This window comes from Pteropus alecto, unplaced genomic scaffold (assembly GCF_000325575.1).
Source record: "Pteropus alecto unplaced genomic scaffold, ASM32557v1 scaffold68, whole genome shotgun sequence".
Lineage (NCBI taxonomy): Eukaryota > Metazoa > Chordata > Mammalia > Chiroptera > Pteropodidae > Pteropus > Pteropus alecto.
In genome coordinates this window covers 2,325,685-2,347,853 of record NW_006441386.1, presented here as the reverse complement: position 1 = coordinate 2,347,853, position 22,169 = coordinate 2,325,685, and the positions used below count along the sequence as shown (strand labels likewise).

The 22,169-nt window shown below is 40.3% G+C and overlaps 1 protein-coding gene across 1 annotated transcript in view; it reads left to right on the top strand.

Annotated features, from left to right (window-relative positions):
* GALNT17 (polypeptide N-acetylgalactosaminyltransferase 17) overlaps positions 1 to 22,169 on the top strand; it is a 409,742-nt gene that overhangs the window by 118,158 nt on the left and 269,415 nt on the right. The window contains exon 2 of the mRNA XM_006918523.1: positions 20,936 to 21,119. Within this exon, the coding sequence (XP_006918585.1) occupies positions 20,936 to 21,119 (184 nt within the window). The remainder of the gene's footprint in view (positions 1 to 20,935; positions 21,120 to 22,169) is intronic.

Here is a 22,169-nt window from a genome sequence, read left to right as displayed (position 1 = left end):
GTCAGAAAGATTGTGCAGCAATAAATAAGGCCCCGTGTGGGGTAGAAAATCCCTTTAATTGGTTCCTACATGGCAAATCAATGGGAACATACGTTAGGATAGAAATGAAAACCAATAATTGCAGGTATTGCAGTGATGACCTGGGCTCTGAAAATAGATTTAATATCCCAACAGGGATTCAAACCCCATAGAAAAATGTATGTGCTGCTTTGCGAGTTGCGAGGTAGACTAGGGATTGTAGAAGCCCAATCTTAGCCTCTTCCCTAAACCCCAGGGAGTTCACCAGAGCACAGCCAGAACAAAATGGCCTCCACCTCTGGCCCAGGCTCCTGCATTCTCGGCAGGTACCAGTTGCCCTTACACACTTATAAGCTACCTAGCAGGACACAACAGGAAACTAGCTGGGGTAAACTTCACCCTGTCAGCCACTCTGGGATCTCCTTGAACTCAGAGAATTCCTCGCTGACCCTTTCACCCTCTTTTCTTTGCCAAAGATATCTTCCCAGAATTCAGCCAAGAAGGTGAGAAAGGGCAATTCAGAAATAAGTATTCCAGAGGCAACAGGTTAGATGAAAGCCACGCCAGTGTTTACCTGGTCGATTCTCTCTCTGCGTGTAGCCTCCGTTCAACACTTCTTCTATGTTGTGGTGGATTTGGGACCGAGTTTACCCCAAATCCAATATCTAACAGATCAATTTCAATATTCAAACAATCAGTTTCTCATAGAAGAATTGGAAGGCCACTGTGTTTCTCGAACCTACCCTTTGGTAGCTCAGATATGCCATCTGCACACTGTTGGCCTGGAGAGTATTACCTGGAAAGTCTTCGGAGCCACCTGAAGCCCTGTGCTTCTTGAGAGCTGCCTTAGAAGGGTTGGGAGAGCCTGAAGGTGAGAGAGCCTCACTGGGAAGCTTAGGGGTATTTAGGAAAAAGAAGGCCTCCAGTGTCCCCGCTCCTACTGCCATGTAGGCCAATATAGAAACAAATGCTCGAGAATACACTAGGAAAGGAAGAGTATAAAAGGTAGTATCCTATAGGAGGGCAGAGGTTAAAATGGTTCTAAAAGCAAGAGAGTAAAAAGAAGGGAAGTAAAAACAGGAAATAACATGTTTATAGGAAATAAATGACACATAAAGACAAAATAATTGAGAGTTTTGATAAAGAAGTTAAAAAGCTAAAACTTAAAACATTAAAATAAAAAATACAAAGTAAAAGGAATAATATTTAAGACAAGTGTTAAAATAGGTTGGTAAGAGAATTCTTTTTGAAAGAATAAAATAGAGTTTTTAAAAATAAATATTTAAGCTTATGAAAAACAAAGGTTGAAGGAGGAAGAATTTTTTTTAGACTAAAGTATGAATAACATAAAAATTGAAAATGCCGAGATGGATCACAGCTCATGCGTCTCTTTTCTCCAGAGCACAGACTGAAAACTTGTGGTCTAGGACAATGTCTGAATGTTATAAATGAGGAAACTCACATCCAGGGCAGTGGAGAAATTAATCAGGGTAGCTCAGCTTGTCAGTGTAGAGCTATGAGGAGGACACAGTTGGGAGCGCCTTCTCTTGACTCATTATAAATAGTCAGAAGAAGGAACGGGAGTGTTCATTTTTAAGGAAATGGATGAACGTATCTTGCAGTTGTTCACGAGGCCCTATGTGGGAGAAGCATTAGATGCCAAAGCTAGGAAGGACTGTGGGATCACTGAGATGGCAGAGAATGTTTGTCTAGATTACAGCTCACCTTCCCACACTAACTATCCCTCTGCTTCCATGAATTCCTTTTATCATTACCTATTGACTTGGATCAAAACCTTGATGTTAACCCCTGAAAATTATGTGTTTATGTGTTAGTTTGCTAGGCTGCCATGACAAAATACCACAGTCTGGATGGCTTAAAGAACAGAAGTTTATTTTCTCACAGTTCTGGGGGCTGGAAGTTCAAGATCAAGGTATCGGCATGGTTGCTTCCTCCTGAGGTCTCTCTGCTTGGCTTATGGATGACCATCTTTTTCACGTGGTCTTTCTGTGTGTGCTCATCCCTCGTGTCTCTTCCTCTTCTTATAGGACACCAGTCAGATTGGATTATGGCCCACCTTAACAGCCTCATTTGAACTTAATCACCTCTGTAGAGACCTTATCTTCAAATATGGTTACATTCTAAAGTACTAGAAATTGGGACTTCAGCATGGAGCGATATGTAACAGGGCAGTTACATGTTCTCGCGGCATGCTGTACACGTCACTTGTTATACTTTACCTGATTGAAATTAATTACTTGTATAATTAGTTATGTAATGTCCATCTTTCCCTTTAGACACAATTTAGGAATTATGTCTGGTTTATTTGTGGCTAAATCTCTAGGTCTGGGGCATAGTAAGTGCCCAATAAATCTATACCTGTTGAAGGGATGAGTGACTCTTTCTGTTCCATTTGCTGCACCCTTGTCACGTGTCTCCTGGACCATCATAGCAGCTCTCTTGCTAGCTGTGCTCACTGGGCAAGTGCATATTGGTGGGCTTGGTGGGTTAGGACTTCCCCAAAGAGAGATCTTTGACATCTCAACTCAGAGTCCACATTGAGGAGAGCCCCAGACTTTCCACTTGTTGAACTAGAAGCATTATTTCTTAGCATCTTTGGATATTATGAACATGCATATGTTATTCTAAGCCCATACCAATCTCTCACTTCTCTGAATCATTGTAAAAATTATTCTTAGGAGTCTTTATTGTTACTACTTCAGCAATGGGTGCATTTTAGCTCCCTGTCCAGACTGTAGTTTACAGGAAGGTAAAGCAACATCCTCTGAGTGCTTTTTCCTTTCAGGTATCTGAGTGTTTGGAATGATACTCTTTCAGTAACTTGACATTTGAAAGAGTAAATGAAACAGGAAAGTAATTTAGCAGAGGTTCTGCAGTGTGGCCAACTGCCCAGTGCTACAAAGACACATTAGCAAGCCATACTGCTTGCTTGTTTCTCTTTAGGAAAGAATAATTATCAAGAATGGGGAGCACTACAGAGGGAATGCAGTTAGCATTAATATGGTAGCTAGATGGAGGGCCAGGGAATGGAGGGAGCAATTGGGGGATCATTTTATGAACTACATAGAGATCTAACCAGTGTACTGTATACTTGAAACTAATTTAAATAAATCAATTAAAAAAAAGATTCTGAAATGTAAAAAGTGGAAAAAAAAGAATGAAAGCAGCCTCAGAAAAAAATCTCAATGCATCAGGTGACTATTCTGTAAAGGAGACTTTTTGGCCTTAAAAAGTGGTGAGCCATAGCTCAGTAAAAGCTAATTAGAGGACAGAGCAAGCCAGTCTGGGGAGAAAATGTATATTGACTATGAGTTTCTCTCAATGAAGGCAGTTTGCATAACAATGATTACATATTGGATTTCAGGCAGTTATTGCTCATTGGAATCCTTCCAGAGTAAGTATTGTGGATGCTGAGCCCCCTCAGAAACCTGGTTTTAAGAGGAAATTAAATGTGAAGGGTTGAGCTGCTGCAGTTGTTAGCCTTGGGAATGGATTAAAGGGGACATTTTGTCATGTGAGATGTCAGGAAAATTCAAGGAGCTCACTAGGTTGTCTACTTGAAAATAAAATCTTTCTCTAATGGATTTGGAAAAAGATTATTTCATTTTGTTTTACTATTAGCCATTATGGGCAAGGGAGAGGCAGACCTTCATTCTTATAGGGATGGTGAGTTTTTCTACCTATATAAAATAAAATAAAACTGAAGTATAGTTTTGGTCTGTAGTTTATTACTCTGCAGACAATAGAATAAAAAGTTATAGTGATTAATTATTCCTGAAGAACAGAAAATTGCATCTGTGTGTGTGTAACCATGACACAAAGCAGCTCTGATTCATTTCACAATAGTAACTGAATTAGGCAGAGTACGGCAGTTATAGTACTGTGCAGAGGAAAAGAAGTGTAGAATGAAGAAATAGATGGTTGGATGGATGGATGGATGGATGAATAGGTAGATATAGATAAAGAGCTAGATATGTGACCCAATAGAGAAAGAGGTAAAGGCCTTTTCTATTTTAGTCTTAGCCCACTGCATGAGGGCTCAGAGAGGCTACTCTTACCTCGATGGTCATGTGACTTTGAAGTAGAAATAAGAAAGTTGAGGAAAGAGGGGTAAAGAGTCCTTTCTATTGTTTTTTATCTGTATATTTTTACTCAGTTTAATTTTTTCTATTATTTTTTATGGAGATATAATCATATACCATAAAATTCATCATTTTAAAGTATACAAATTACCACTATCTAATTCTAAAATATTTTCATCACCCCAAAAAGGAACTTCATAACCATTAGTAGTCACTGCCCATTCTACTTACCCTGGCAAAACTAATGTATATTTTTTTGTCTCTAGGCAGCTGCCTGTTCTGAACATTTCATATATATGGAATCATACAATATATTTGGACTTTTGTCTGGCTTTCTAACAGCATAATATAGTCAAGGTTTATCCATGTTGTAGCATGTATCAGTACTTCATTCCTGTCTATGACTGAATAATATTCTATTGTATGCATGTACCACATTTTGTTTACCTATTCAATAGCTGATAGACATGTGGGTTATTTCCGTTTTTTGGCTATTATGAATAATGCCGCTATGAACATTCGTGTATAAGTTTTTATGTGGACATATGTTTTCATTTCTCTAGAGTATATATCTAGGAGTTGTTGGGAAATATGGCAACACTATAGTTAACCTTTTGAGAAATTGCTAAACTGTTTTCTAAAGTGGCTGCACCATTTTACATCCCTACCAGCAATGTATAAGAGCACCCTCACTATTTGAGCCACTATTGTTTGCCAAGCAATATGCTTTCTTCTTGGTGCTGTCATATGAGCTTATAGTCATTATTCCTCCTTTACATGATGAGAAACTGAAACTTCGAGAGAGAGAGAGAGAGAGAGAGAGAGAGAGAGAGAGAGAGACAGAGAGAGAGACAGAGACAGAGACAGAGAGAGAGAGAGAGAGAGAGTGACAGAGAGAGACAGAGAGAGACAGAGAGACAGAGAGACAGAGAGAGAAATCACTAAGGTTATTGTTATTTGGCCAACTGTGGGGCCTCAATTAAGACTGGAACCCTGAGATACTGCCTCAGAAAATGGTGGGCAAAGGGTAAGTGCAGCCTGGGGGTCAGCTGGAGAAACCTGTGACACAGCGGAGCACAAAGGAAACCAACCCAGTGTCAAGTAATGTAACAAACCAGCATTGGGCAGGAGTCTGTGTCCAGTGCAGCAGAGGGAACTTTGCAAAGTAACTAGCCTTTCTGCTGTGTCTGCAGCTGGAACCAGAGCACAAACCAAGGGAAACCAAAAGCCTCACGGGCCACTTGAGGCACAGGAGGACACCTAAGGTCAGAACTAGAGAGAGGACAGAATAGGCTGGGCCAGATCCCTGACTGTGGGAGTGGAGGGACAATCCTTAACACACTCTTTGTACATTCTCCCCATCTCTGCTCACACTCGCCCACACCTGCCACAGATCAGGAGCTGGTAGACTATTAATTGATGATTTCATTTTGTCACTTCTCACATCAATTGTTCTCTCAAGTTCCTGATTTTTGCTTTGACTATCATTGTTATTTTTACACAGGGAGAAATATAAATAAATACATCCCAAGTTAGAGGGCTCCTCCAGGCCAAGTTAATGAGCACCATGTAACCTGGGCGTCTCCTGCTGACCTCTAGAGGGAGGAAAGGCTGGTGGTGCCACACCTGCCCACCTGAGCATGTGTGCTTGTTTCGCACCTCTTCAATGTTCTGACCCTGGCCTGGGGTTAACAGGCATGTGCTGGGGAGGGTGGCCCTGATGCCAGAAAGAAGAGCAATGAGGATATTCTTTCCATGTACGTTCACTCCAGCTCTTTGGAAACAGAAACTAGTGTTTCAGGGTTGGGGCCTCTGAAGGTGCATATGTTCTGCAGGACGTCCACCTCCAAGGCTTCCAGATGTTCTCCAGCCAACAACAATAAATTCAGGGTGTTTTTCATGCATTACTTCCACAAACTCTGGCCATAAAGGCATTTTCTAAGAGGCGGAGAATAACTGGTCCATGGATGTGCGTGTATTTTCTTTTGGTGTATTATACCCACTTTCACCTCTCTTTGGGGAACTGTTCTGCTTGTTCACCTGCATAAACTTGCAGCCGCCAGGTTGAGCTGGGCAGGTCCACTATTGACAGTGAGAGACAGGGCTGTGTGTGTGTGTGTGTGTGTGTGTGTGTGTGTGTGTGTGTGTGTCTCCACAGAACACTTACCTCTCCTGTGCCTGCTGTTTTTTTTTCTCACCTGGGAACCTTTGGAAGGAAAGAGAATGAATTTCATGGAATGATGAGGAGCAAATGAGAGGAACTGAGAAGAGTGACATGGAGAAATCTGTTCCGTTCAGATGATCCTTTGTGCCTGGGGATCGTGGCGACACGATAGCTCTGGAGCTCTGAGCAGTCAGCCTTTTCTGTGTGTTCACAGACAGAATTACGACCGATGTGTGGAAGATGCAGTGATGAGGCTGACGTTGACTCTGTTTAGAGAACATGTAAGATGAGCCCCAGGGAGCAGGCCATTTGGGTTTCACGGGTGAATATGTACCGCCGGAGGCATTGATTCTGGAGCTGGATTCCATCCTGGACGTGGTGTGGAGGACACACGCTGTGGCAGGCTGAGGGCAGGAGTGGCCCTGAGATCCTAAGAGTCTGGGTTTCTATGTCTTTGGTCATTTCATATTTGTTTGAGGTGAGAGGGGCGCTATTTTATATCTGCTGAATTTACCTGTTGTTCAAGAAGTTGAATTTTACCACTTGTACATCTAGTGGATAAATCCTAAGCTAGTGTCTACATTGCTTTCTGGGCCCGCCCAGATAAAGAAGACCGTTGCCTCTTACTTTCCTTCTGATTTTTGGGGATGCCCAGTGCCCTAAGGTTTGAGTCAGGTGTCAATAACTCATAATTCTCCACTGCACAGGTCACGTGGAACCGTAAAACCTCTATAATGAACGCCTTTGGAAATTTGATTCTAGATGCCATCATGTTATTCAACATTCTTGTGAAAGACGGGTGTGCTTTCTCGCTTGTGTCCTCATTCTGTCACATGTCTTTTTATACTGGAGCTGCAGAGAGAGGAGCATGGAATCTGAGAGCTACCGGCTTCTCAGACACCCTTCAGTCCACATCCCCATTTTACATGAGAGCTTGATGGCAGGCATTCGTCTGAGGCCATTGGCTGACCAGGGTGGAGCAGGCCCCAAGTCTCCAGAACCACGCCCTGCACATGCCGAGCTTTATTGATGTGTTTTTTCTGTTAGGGTAGTTGTTTTCCCATAATGGTCCCTAGAACGGAAGCAGCTGCACATTTCTTGCTCTCTTTCACGGCACACTCCTTGGAAGCATTACCTGTACCTGCTGCCTTCATTTCTTCACCTCCTCTCTTTTGAGCCTTCTCTGGGCTTTGATACCCTGAAATTGGTCCTGCCAAATTTGCATGTGCCTCGGCCTTACCAAATCCAAGAAACAGTTCTCGGACTCCACCATTTCCAGGTTTTCTGTCTACATTTCTCTCAGTTTTCTTTTTTTGGCTCTTCTCTTTCTGGCCCCTGCTTGTTGGAGTTACCAAGGCTCAGTGTTCAGGCTTCTTTTTTCCCTATGTATCTCTGTTGCCTAGGTGACTGCTCAAGGAACACGTCTTTAAATTCCCTACAGACACTGGTGAATTCCAATTTTATATATCCAAGCCTGACCTCATCCCATATCATGGGCTCGACATCGTTGTTTGAATGTTTCATTGGCATCTCCAATTTAATATGTCCCATTCAAACTCTTGATTCTGTGTCACACCCACTCGTATTCAAAATCTTTCCCTCCCTCGCTTCTCCATCTTATATGATTTGCACCAATGTCCAACATTCTTTGTTGCTCAGGTCAAAAATGTAAAAGTGAGCTATTCTTAAAGCTTCTCTTTCTCTCATGTTTCTTCAGATAAGCCGGTTTTGGCTGAGTTTAGCTGGGCTTGGTTCTAAGGTATGGATTGGGTCTGGCTGCTCCATTTGTCTCTCATCCTCCTTGAACTGCTGGGTCAAATCTTGCTGTCACAGTGATGCCAGGATGAAGAGGCCAAGACCAATAGTGCAAGCACATTTCAAGCCTCTGCTCATGTCACAGCTACTAGTATCTTGGCCAAAGCAAGTCTCATGGCCAAGCCTGAAGCAGTAGGGAAGAACACTGTGCCTAGCAAAATGGTCAGGCCCAATATCAATGGAGTGGGGGTGTGTACTCTTTCTAGGGATGTGGAGGGCAGAAAGTATATATACTGAACAAAAATCTAATGTACTACCTTAGAGAAGAGCTTAAAGGAGAAATTTTCAATAATGGGATCTTGTCATCAGAGACATTCTGTGAATAACTGGATATGTTTATTTTTTAAACTTGTGGTGCTTCTGACTAGCTTGTTGAGAATGGGTATTTTATTGTTTCCAAGTTCTAATAATTTGAGATGGTAATGGTGGTGGTGGGTGTGGGTGTTGAAGAAAGGTATAATGACAACTTTGGGAGATGAAGGAGGTAGCAACATTTTTTAATGATGGCTCATTTTTATTTTGTCCTACTCTTTCTTATCTCTTTGCTGATTTCATAATTTATCCTCTCTGACATGGTATGGTTGTTGTCACATATATGTATAGATCAAAATCTGTAGATCTACACATATGATATTAAAAAACGATATGCTTTTTGTAGAATGTGATGAAGGTTAGTGTTGCAAACCTTCACTTCCCTCTCTCACTTCTCTTAGGCATGGAGTTCTAGAAAGTGGGTTTGGGGCATAGGAAGGTGGGAGCGGGAATTTCCTCTGAAAGCTGCTGGGCCTGGCAGGTGCTGAGTGAATGTGGCACATGGCCAGGTCTGCAGTGTCTCGCACATTTCTTAGGTCATGGTAGGGAGTTTCCTTTAATTCAGCATATTTCCCACCTAGCTCTAGGTCAGCTTCTTTCCCCTTGCATAGTTTTATAAATGGTGTGGGGCTAAATGACACAATTAACCTGTGCAGCCGGCGTCTTTCATCCATCTGCTTCAAGCAGTCCTGATGATTGCCAAACTCTTCTTCATTTTGTTAGGAATATTCTTTTCCTCTACACATTCAGGTGTGCATATCCGCCAGAGTGGGGGCAAGACCAGGCCTATGTGTTTATCACCTCCACACAGGAGGATGTGTGTGTCAGTGTTAATTTGACACTGAGAGTGGCCTTTTTGATCCTCTTCATCACAGTGGCATGAAATCTGAGAGTGCATTTCCCGAAGGTGTACTTGGTGACCTGAATACCGACCCAGATTCCAGATCCACCTCTGACTGTCTTTAGTGACCTTAGGGACACTCTTTATCTTTGCTGAGCCTCCCTTTTCTCATCTGCTGAATGTGACTGGGGATATTGTGAGGAACAAATTAAGTAATCTTTTAGAAAGATTCTAGGAAGTATAAAGTTCATAATACATGTAAGACATGTCATTTTGAGTAAAACTGCGGCTTGAAAATTTATGGACAGTTTGTTCCAAAGGCACTTCAAGCACATAACAATGATTCATATCTCTTGGAACTGCAAATGCTACATGAGCAGTTTAGTTAATGGGCAAAAATGTGCTTCCAGTATTCTGGGCTCCAGGGGAGAGCACATATCCAGAGACCTATTAATCATCATTTTGTCTTCTAGGACAGAATTCAGCAGCGAATGACCACGTGTTATAAACTGAATGTTTGTGTCCTCTCCCCTCTGCCCAAATTATATGTTGCAGCCATATCCTCCAATGTAATGGTATTAGAAGGCAGGGCCTTTGGGAGGTAATTAGATAAGGTCATGAGGGTGGGGCCTTGTGCTGGGATTAGTGCCCTTATAAAAAGGAGAAAAGAGACAAGAGCTTGCTTTCTCTCCACCATGCAAGGACACAGCTGGAAGGCAACTGTCTGCAAGCCAGGAGGGCCCTCACCAAAAGCCAGCCCTGCCAACACCTTGTTCTTGGACTTCTCGGCCACTGGAACTGTGAGAAATAAATGTCTATTGTTTACATCATTGTAGCAGCCCGAACAGACTAAGAAATCATGAAAAATTTGAAAACATGATCTTACAAAGATGGTTGAAGGGTCAGATATATTTGGCCTGGAAAAAAGAAGATATCAGGACAGGTCATGATGTCTTACAATATTTGAAAATTACATGAAAGTATAATTATATGCATGATAGATATAAAAGAGAGAAGACCACTGTGCAAAAGAAATACAGCTACATATTTTTGAAATTTTATCTATTTGAGCTGTAAATCAGGCCTGCCCTTCCCTGCAAGGTGGTGGGTTCTTTATTCTGGGAGAGACACAATACAAGCTGGGTGGCCCTCCCTCCGGAATTCCTGCATCCAATTGGAGGGGTGTGGCTAGCTGACCTCTTCTTCCTTCCAACCCTGGATTCTAAGTTGGACCCCAGGTGAACTATTGGTCTTAGACTTAGGGGACTCAGTTCTTTTACTCAGTTCTTTTTCACCAACTTGAACTCTTATGACTTCATTCAAGATGTTAAGATTAACATAACCTTTGGGCATCATGTCAGGAAACACTGAGGAAACAGGACAGAAAATATCAAAATCATCATAATACAGATGTCAAGATCATCATACTAATATATGAACTGGGGAATCAATAATGATTTGACATGAGTTCATGAAACAATACTTGCCAATTTCTGATGTCTCTAAGAGATTTCTGTGTCAACATTAGAACGTGGTAATATATTTGGCCAGCCCAATTTGTAACGCAGCCATTCACTGATTCATTCATTTATTCACTCGCTTTGCTCATTCAGCCATTCATTTATGGTACAACACGTATGAAGTGCTAACTATATGCCAGTCCATGTATAAGACACGATGATGTCTTCCTGTTCGCAGAGGCCTGCGCTCTTGTGAATGAACACTCCAGGGCACATATGATATGATATGAGCAATGCTGAGGTTGGGATTTCCACCAAGGAGCAGCATCTGACTTTCTGGGTAGGGCAGCTAAGAAAGGATTTGCAAGGCTGTGGTGACTAGCAAGGATGACTGGCAGCGGTATTGAGGGGCAGTGACTTTAGAAGCATCAGAAGAGAGTGGGACCATTAAGCAAAGGATACTACAAAGGGAGAGACAGAGGATGAGACTGTACAAGGAGTGAGCTAATGAGCAGCTTTGTATATTACATGAAGATTAAAATTTTTTTTTCACAGGCAGTGGGAATGCATTGATGAACTTTTTGAGCAAGCGGTGATCAGATCTGCATGTGAGGAAGCTCACTCTGAAGACAGTGTTAGGAGTTGACTGCGATAACTTAAGGAAGAGATGCCTTGAGCTCGATTTGAGTAGTGGCAGAAGAGATGGAGAGGAGGGGAGGAACAGAGTTGAGAGATGTGTAAGAACTATCACCAAGAATCATTCGAGTAATGACTTTAAAAATATTATATATATATATATGAGAATTGAATTTAAATATCTATATGTAGCACATATATATATGTAGTTAGCATATTGTCTAACATAAATATTGCATATATATGGTATATATTATAATTAAAGTGCTTAGTATTGCGCTTTGTACCTAGTGAATGTTTGTCAGTTTAACTAATTATCACTAACATTTGCATCCAAAATGGTGCTGTCCACTCCTTCTTTCAGCTATATTTCTTCACCAGCTTTTCTCTTCTATTGATCTGTCGTGATTTCCTGTTCCATTATCTCACTATCTTTATCATTAGAGCTTTTCAGTATGTTTTACTAGCCGGTAGGGTAAGTCCATTCATGGCTTCTCTTCACACATTTTTCAGATGTCCTATTTATCGCTATTATGGCTCCTCACAGTCTCAGGCAGACATAGAAGTTGGCCAGGAATGAACGTGGAATTATTGCTCACTATTAAGCTTATGGCTGTGACATCCTGTAACTTCCAAATGTTTTAGCATCATGGGCTCTCCCTGGGGCTCTATGACCTTCAGGAAGAGTCAGGCCTCTCAGCAGAGACCACCTGATACACGTTCGTCCAAATGAAGACAGGCTGTGTGACATGTTGGATGCATATGTGTGTGTGCATGTGTGTGTGGGCAGGTGTGTGCGTGCATGTGTGCATTGTGCGTGTGTGTGTGTGTGTGTGTGTGGTTTTCCCCATGCTGGGCTGTGGCTGTGTCATCCCTGAGATGACAAGGCACCATACTGCATTTTGCTGCAGTCTCCATCTATTCTGGATTTTGTGTCTTTTTGTGAGTACTATCTTTATTTCTGAAAGAATAATGCCAGCTCCCTGTAAACTCATAGGTTTAAGCTGTGCCCCTGGAGAAAATTATGTCCTTAGTTGTATGAAGGGAGGTGGGAAGGCAGCTCGGAGTTGATTTAGAACCTTGGCTCTTTATTTTTGCTGCTACTATTGAACCTTCATAGCTTGGGTCCAAGCAGAGACAGGAGTGAGTGGAGTGGTTTACTTTTGCTGAGGGGTATCAGGCATATGCACCTCTGGATTCCCAGGCCCTATGTGACACAGGTGAAGCTGCTCCATCGTCTACATGAATGTCTTGCAGAGATTAAGTGTTGATTCGACTGCACTAGAAGGGAATTTCTAAAATTTCAACAGTAGAGGGATTTCTTTTGTTACAGAAAATTTGGAAAATTGGATGACTTTTTGAGAAAAAAAATTTAGAGCCTCACCCCCCAGCATATATGTAGAATCCCCTCGGTCACTATGCCACTTTAATTATTGTTGCTTTATGTCCTAACTTAATATCAGATAGCCCTCATTTTTCTTCTTTTATAAAAATGTCTAAGTTTTATCACTTTTGTGTTCTCCTGGGTTAATTTTAGAACATTTTGTTACATTCCAGAAAAAAAATCCCATTAGAAATTACATTAAACTTATACAGCAGGCCCATGAATAACATCGTTTTGTTCAATGTCATTTCATTATTAATGAGGTTCCATGGAAACTTAACTCTTGCTTATATCAATTAGCTTGCGGTAAAATTGCTTCCGTTAAGTGTCATTTCACTTAAAGTTCCATAACTTATCGATGATGTTAAATGAGGACTTGCTGTACATTAAAAAAGAAAAATAGTATTTTCATAATATTTCACCTTCTAATTCAAAATTATGTCTCCCTCTACCAATTTATATATGTCTCATTCTATTTAGTAAAGTTTTATAATTTTCTTCCTATTGGTTAAAGTTATTTCTAGGTTTACTGCAATATCTGTTACTTTTATAAGCAGATTTTCTTTTTTACGTTCTATATTCTAGTTGGTTATGGTCGTGATACGAAACTATTGCAGAGGATCTTCTGCGTGCCCCAGCCCAGGCATCTGCCTTTTTTACCACCCTGGAAGCACTCACTTTGCTGACACGCCCTCTCCAGGGTCACCAGGGCCTTTTTCACTGCCAAACCAAATGGTCTTTTCCAGGCTTGATTCCTTTGTGATGTTCATCATGCAGACTCTTTTCTTCTTTATGAATATAAATATACTATAATATATAGTCTTAACCTCTTTTCTCATAGTAGATGGTTTTTTCTGATGGGTATTTAATTTTTGTTCTCAACATCACCTTATAGTAAATGGCCCCAAGTTCCATCTCCAGATGTTATCTCTATTCATCCGTAAACTCAACACTTTTTAAGACCTTTCTCCATGTCAGGCACTGGAGTGACCACATTTCCTGCCCTTAAGGAGAATATCTAGAAGTCTTCCCATGGGGTTAGGTAAAATGCTGCATCTGTTAGGATCCCAGCAGGAAACAGATGGCACACTATGAAGGAGTGGTTGAGGAGATTTAACAAAATATTTACAAATGTCTGGGCAGACTTAGGGGAAATCAACAAGAACTGACAAGGGATGGTGAATTACTCAAGGGCTGGCAACAGAGGAGGAAGTATTTGCTACGCCAAGGGCTGAAGGGACCAGAGGAGGAGTGTTTGACAGAACACCGTGTTAGTTGTGACTCTAGACTAACTATGAGAGAGGTTTGCATGATTGCAACTGGGGCATAGAAGAATGCAGCCTCTACCAAATGCTGCCCAGTTTTGGGGGAGCTGGGGGGATAGATATCCCAACCATCCTCTCTTTCTAGCCTTCATTCTTCTCAAGGTGCTTTCTTGAATTCTTGATTCTGTCTATACAGGTCTGTCTCCTGGAGCATGCAGCAAAGGGCAAGAGTGGAGAGTGGGTCTGGAGAGTAACATGAAGAATATGCAGTATAGGTGCCGTAGGATTTTAGACCTCAATTTATTCTTCCTCTTTAGCCTCAACTTCTTGTCTAATAACACTACTTGGCTCTGCAGTCTTCAGTTAAAATAACTCAGAAGGCAGGCAGTGCCTGATGGAGAAGAAGAGAATTGTGAGTCCTCTCAGACCTGGTGCCAGTCAGCCACCCCATTTTCTTCCCTTTCTTTCTCTGCTTCTTCTTCCCTTTGCAAATTGCGACTTCCATGCCTACCATTTCATATCGGCCTGCATTAGCTGCAACTGCTCATGGCCCAAGAGCAAAAGGTGCTTTCAGAAAACAAGGCTCCCTGGTTCAGTAAGTCATCCCAACTTGCTCCAGCAACAACTTTTCCCAGTAAAGTGAAGGCCAACTTGAACCTTGTCAGTGAACTTGAACTCTTATTTATTTTTGCCAACAGTTTCTGACACCTGCTAAGTAAGCACATTAACATGCCAGTGAAAATTTTTGCTGCTTTGTTGAACCTTTCTGGCAGATTAAATTGGGGGGAAAATGGGAGCACATGGATCACAAAACATATAATTCACAGTTGTCACATCACCCTGTGAGGAATGATCTTTTTGAGGCTGCTAAGTGAATGTCTTTCATAATGGAAGAAATAATGCCATAGGAAGGAGAAAAAATCTCACTGGGAACCATCATTCCCTGTGTGTCCTTGGTAGGATTAGTATGCATTCCTAGTCTGAATTCCTATGCCATTTTATAATAAATTCTCTCCCTGGCCCCTTTTCCTGCATTGCAAAGGCTGCCCATGGGAGTGTGCTGGGCAAGTACAGCTGAGATACATTTTAGCTCCAAGGTGGTATTTAATGACTTAAGATTGGAAGCTATCTCTTTAGACTAGACTAAAGAAATGCTATATCATCAAGGGAAGAAAAAAATGTACCAACCAAACCACACAGATGAAAGAAGAGGAGACATCAGATGCTTTCCACTGAAGCCTCTGAGTTAAGTCCAAGGCCAATTCTTCCCCATTCTGGTAGTTTCCCTCCTTGAATCTTGGACTCCATGCTGGCAGGAAAACCATAGAAGGCTGAGTTTGTGGCTTATGAGAAAAGGCAGTAAGTACTGGGGAAGGAAAAGAGAAACCCAGGGTGAATGAACAGAAGTACACAAAACAAGAAGAAAAACCCAGTCAGTGATCTCTCTTTTTTATGGCTCTTTATAATTTCACTACGTAAGTTTATATCTTTAAACTATATTTTGATTAGTTTTTGAAACTTTGTATAAGTAGAATTATATGCATTATTGATGCTTTTTGCTTTACATTGAGTCTATGATATTTATTTATCTGCAAGCCATTCATTTTCATCGCTACATATATATATATGTGTGTGTGTGTGTGTGTGTGTGTGTATATATGTATATATATACACATATATATATATTTATATATTTTTGCACTTACTAGCATTTATTTACCATTATCCATTATTTTTTCAATGCTGGGTTCCTCTTTCCTAAAGAATTTCCCGAAAAGAGCTTTCGTGCATGTGTGTGAGGATTAGGAGGGACGTCTTATTCTGTCTTCATCATTTTTGCATGATCAAATAATTACTCCTTTTGAGCCTCCATTTCTTCATCTCTAAAGTGATTATGCTCATATCTACCCTCCCTGTCTAATAGAAAAATGGATATAAAAGCATTGAAAAAAGTGAACACCTAAACAATAATTATCAATGGGTAGAGAGAGAGAGTGGTCAAATGGATTTATGAAGACAAGCAGGAAGCTTAACCATTTGGTTCATATTGAGATGTTTCTGTAATCCTTTAAGTCTCAGTTGTTTGAAGTCTTGAGCTTCAAGTGTAGCTTTGATGAGAGAACACGCATACAGAGCAGAGAAGAAATAAGCTTTGAAGTATGCGATTTCTACTCTAGATATGGTGGAAGTGTACAAGAGGAGTATCTTCAGAGAATACTTCTGAGCATTGTCTGACTTTCTCCTTGCTGCTCAACATACCCCCAACCTCTATCATGGCTACGACCCCCACCATGCTGATGGCTGCCTGGTTCCTATCTCAGGCCTCCTCAGCCATCTGAACTTCCATTCTCATGTGTTTCAGCCCTCCACTAAACATCTTATCCAATCTGAATGTCACATGGAGGCCCTGTATACTACATGTGGAGAATAGAACTCATCCTCTCAAACTTTCTTCTGCATGTCCAATCTTTGTGAGTGATGTCATCACTCAGTCCTCACACTGGAAACCCCATGCTCACTCGCTTCTTCCTTTCTCTCACCTGTCTCCTGCCTTGTGCTGGTATATCTGAAATATTTCTCAGCTCTCCCCTCCACCACTGCCTTAAAATGGACCCCCTACCATCCCTTGTCAGTGCTACTGTAAGAGCCCTGGAACTGGTCTCCTTACTTGTCACAGAGCCCAGGTTTTATCCTCATTTATATCTCTAACTCTATCCAGCACTCAGGTCTATCTTCCTTTGCCAGCCATGGAACCTTACCAAAGTTACTACCTTCTCAGACTCTGTCCTTGTTATAATACCTTCCTCACGAGGCTGTCAGATCAGATGAAACAATGATAGAGTATCTATAAAGTGCTTAGCAGGTGCCCAGCACACAGTAGACATTCAATAAACAGTCACTACTGTTCATTCCTGGGGTCTGTCCTTGTACTATGCACCTTCTAGGTAAAATTTATAAATCCTTCCTCACATCTTTATTGCTTCAGGCACCTTGTCATGTATAGATAAAATTCAAACCTCAAGGGAACCAAAGCTGCTTGACTTTTGTAGGCCCTGGGTACTTTGGCCTTCATGGATTTCTTCCTCCATAAAAAATATTAAAAATTATATTTTGTGATCACATCATTATGATTTTAAAAGACATGTAAACATTTTCCTGGGTCCCTCAAAATACTGGGGCCCTAGGCATCGTGTCTACTGTGAAAAATATGTAGATCCTCCCTGAAAGGAACAAGGAGCACGTGCTTTCTCTCTCTCTCTCTCTCTCTCTCTCTCTCTCTCTCTTTCTCTCACCCGCTCCTACTCCCTCCTTCTTTGCTGTCTTTCTTTTGTATGTGTGTATATGTCATTAATTTTTGTTCTTTTGTTTATTACTGCCTTCTTTGGGTTTCCTCTTGTTTTTTTCTAACTCCTTGGGTTAGATTCTTACCTCATTAACAGTCTTTTCTCTCCCCCACCCCCACCAATATATACATTGATATAGGTTTTTCCAAGTATTGTTTTAGCACTATCTTAAACGTTTTATTAGTTTCATATATCTTCTGATGGCACTATGATTAATTATTTTACTCATTATTGTTTTAGAAGCTTTTTTAAATTGCCCAAATATATGGGCTCCTTGTGGTATTTTTATTATTGGTTTCATTTTTTATTTTTACTACTTTATGTTCAGAGATGATCTGTAAGATAGGTTGAGACTTGTTTTTATCTGTCAGTGGTTTGAATGTTTCATTTGTCCTTGTAGAGAACATGTACTTATTAGATAGTCAGATGTAGGGTTCATTAGATCAAGCTTGCTAATTTTGTTGTGAAGTTCTGCATTTTTGCTAAATTTTTGTTCTTCTGATCTGTTAAGTACTGATAGATGTATTATTAATATTTCCCACTATGATCGTTCATGTGTTGATTTTTCCTTGTAATGTGGTTAGTTTCTGCCATATGTAATTTTAAGCTGTGTTACCAGGTGTATGGTAGTTTATAATTGTTCATAGCTTCCTGGTGGATTGTTACTTTATGATTATGTAATGACTTTATTTATCCCATAAGGCTGTTTGCCTTAAATTCTGTTTTATCTGGTATTACTAGAGTCACCTCAGCTTTCTTTTGGTTATTATTTGTGTAGTATATATGTTTTTGTATCCCTTTCTACTCTATTTTATTTATTTATTTTTGATAATAGTTTTATTAGTTTCACGTAGTTTCTGTAACGATTTCCCACAATCATGGTGGTTTAAAACAACAGAAATGTATTGTCTCACAGTTAATGGAGGCTAGAAATCCAAAATCAAGGTGTTGGCCAGGCTGTAGTCTTGCCGGAGGCTCTTGGGAAGAATCCTTCCTTGCTACTTTCTAGCTTCTAGGATTGCTGGCCGACCTTGGGACTCCTTGGCTTGCAGCTATCTTCTCCAATATCTGCCTCTATTGTCAAATGGCCTTCTTCCTTCTGCGTATCTGTCTCTATTTCTATGTTCAAGTTTATGGTCTTCTTATAAAGACACCAATAATCTTAATTTGATTACATAAGCAAAGATCCTATATCCAAATAGGGTTCAAAATCAGGTTTTGGGTAGACAAAGGGACCTCATGCCTTCATAATTAAAAATTATGAAACATTTAAGGCATAAAAAAGATCTCATATCTTGTACATGTTTGAGCGCTAACACTCCAGCCTTTGAGCAATTCATCCTTCACCCATCCCAGCAAGATACAGCCTCAACTCTAATTTTAACTTCCCTATGAGAGTTTCCTTTTCTTTCTCGCAAGTTCATCTATGTATTTAAAATATGTTAAAGAATTTTTATTCACATTTCTATGTGCTTCATTGGAAAGTCTTCATGTTGTTTTAGCCTTCCATCTTGCAGGAAACAGAATTTTCTAGCACAAATGGGTTTTTAAAAATAGTTTTATTGAGATATTTTTCACAATACCATATCATTCATCCACTTAAAGTGTTCCATTTAGTGATGTTTAGTATATTCACAAAGTTGGGCAACCATCACCACTATCTAACTCCAGAACATTTCCATTATCCCAAAAGGTACCCCATACATGTTAGTAGGCACCTCACATTTCCCTCCCAAATCCTCTCAGCCTTAAGCAGATACTAACCTACATTGTGTCTCTAGAGATTTGCATATTCTGTACATTTCATATAAATAGAGTCATACAGTATGTGGTCTTTGCTGACTGGTTTTGTTTTTTTCACATAATGTTTTTAAGGTTCATCTTATAAGGTTGCAGTATATATAGGCACTTCATTCTTTTTTATTGCTAAATAATATACCACATTTTGTTTGTCCATTCATTAGTTAGTGGACATTTAGCTAACATGAATTCTGCTCCTATGAACATTTGTGTCGGCATAGCTTTTCATTTCTCTTGCATACATACCTAGGAACAAACCTGCTGGGTTATAGGATGGCTAACATAGCATCTTGAAGAGCTGCTGAGCAATTCTCCAAAGTGGCTGTACTACATTCCCTCAGCAATGTTCTATCACGAATGGGTTTAAAACCCAGCACAGGTGTTTGTGCTCAACATGAGAAGCGTTCTTGTAGATTGGAGCACAGTGAAGGTGTTTGTATTAGAATGTTAGTTGCACATTGATGTGGAGTGAGAGATTAATGACCAGGAAGCGGGTAGGAAGTAATCTGATTCTCAGTTGACGGTGCCTCTGCCAGGATGGTGGCAGGCAAAAGATGTCAGAGTTCCTGACATCTCTGTCCACATCCACAGTGGACAGTGGAAATGATTATCAGGCAGAAAAATGATGTTCACCCGAGACCGACTCTAAGATGCTTGCTCAACCTTTGCTGATCTTGATATCACAGAAAATAAATTTCTGTTTTTAGGGAAGCAGGAAAGGGAACAAATACATGTCTTGCCATTGTAATAGAAGACCATCCTGTGATCAGAGCAGACCTGTGGGCCTTTGACTTGCCTGGGAATGCCTTCCTGGGCAGTTCAGATCCTCCTAGGCTCTGTGCTGCCCACAGTGAAAGCTGAGGAAGCTGTTTACAGCCCTGGTCCATGTTCTTCTTGCCAGTGGCAGCAGTGAGACTTCGTGGATGAAGTCCTGTGTGTGCGTGCGCGTACTCATGCTGTCATGCCTGAATGTGTGTTGAGTGGCTTGATCATGTGCAATGGCAAAAGGAGATGAGAGCCCTTAACTACAAGTTTTCTAGCTGGGTAGTAAAACCTCCCATAACTCTAGGATTTAAAAATTTCTCATCAAGCTGGTTATCGTTTAATGGAACAATAGTTATAAAGCTGCCACCATCCTGGGAACTTGTAGTTGCTCAGTGAGGCTCATTACAGAGGCCTCCTACTCTATTTGGCACAATCATCACCCTTATGGGGTTTTTTTCTCTGCGATTTATTCTCAAACATTTTGTATTTCCTTTGCCATTTAGAAGAAATTTAAATAAAACTGTGAGGTAAAGAACTGTGTCAGGCTGTTACACACTTTAAAATCATGATAAAATCAATCTGTATATCATTCTCTGTTCAAATGAAGTAAAAATGCCTGCAGTTTGGCACTTTCCTGCGTTGTACCCAGTAGCTGCTGGTGTATCTAGCCTTGTAATTGCCCCATGGAGAGAGGAAAACAGGCATGAATAATAGCCCTAATTCTGTCCCATTTTCTGTTCTTGATCCCCGTTTCTCACAGCTTAGGCTCTTTCTTTTATAGACCCAGTCGATACCAGTTCCCAAAAGGAGAGTTTCCTTATTGGTAACAGCACCTAATCCCACAACTCACAGTTGCCTTGCTCTTCCTCTCAATATAAATATGTTCAGGGCATATTCCCAACATCGATAAATTGATAACTTTTTCCATGACAGGTAATGTTAACATTTCCACTGAAGCTACATATGAGCTTAAATGACATATCCTGGTATGATGGTTTTCAAATAATTTTTTCCCCTCCTTTTTCTAGGCTTATCCAAATCCCTTGGGCTCATTGAAGGTTATGGTGGGCGGGGCAAAGGGGGCCTTCCTGCTACCCTATCCCCCACTGAAGAAGAAAAAGCCAAGGGACCCCACGAGAAGTATGGCTACAATTCCTACCTCAGTGAAAAAATCTCACTGGATCGTTCCATTCCGGATTATCGTCCCACCAAGTAAGTTCTAATTCATTCATTCAGAGGCGCTTGCTTGATCGTTTGGATGGGTGTAGATGCAAGTCTGTGACATTTTCTCATATTATTTGTAACTAGTGAGAGAGCTTTTATCTCATTCTCCTCCACAGCCAGTAAACTGAGTACTGTTGATTATGAAATATTACCTAAATAAAACATGTAACTTTTTATAAAAGTAATCCAGAAACAAGAAAGGTCTGCAATACAAAAAAATTTTAAATAAAAACCAGAATTCATCATGAACTCATTACTTAGAGACAGCAACTGGTAAAATTTTAGTATATTGTCGTTGAGTCTATTTTCTCAACAAATTACGAGCATATGATATATTGTTTTCTTTTTCCATTTAAAATTATTTCATGAGCATTTTCTGATGTAATTAGTTTCAACATTATTTCCATTGTTAAAAATTTAGTTATTTTTGATTTTTTATTATTATAAATAACACTGATGAATATCTTCTCATTCAGGTCTTTATGTGTATTGATTTGAAATTTGTTTTCTTAACCCATACTTCTAAAAGTATAATTCTTAGATTACATTATAGGATTATTTTTTGAGGCTCTAGACACATACTGTGATATTTTCCTCCAGAAAGTTTACAGCGCTCTCTACTCCTACCAGAATTTTACTTGACTCTTCCAAAACTGGGTGCTAGCATTTAAAAAAATGCTTTGCCAAACCTATAAGTGAGGAAGTACATCCCATGATTTTTTGTACTTATTCTGTTTTGTCTGAGATTCTTACCTTTTAAACAGTTTGTTTGCATCTTGATCGTTATGAAAGGACTTTGTTCTGTGTGCTCAGATTTAAGAATTATTTGTTTTCTCCTCGTGAAATAGAGAAAAGAGATTGGTCATAGAATGAAGATGCTGGAGGAAAATCTATTTTCTAGGCAGGTGTCTGCCTTGGTCTCTCGAATTTTTCGTTTTCTGTTATATTTGTAGTGTTTCTCTTTTTCTATTTAGAGTGTGTCCTTGTTTAGAGCAGATTATTTCTTTTTCAAATGGATTTTGTACAAATCAGTTAAGT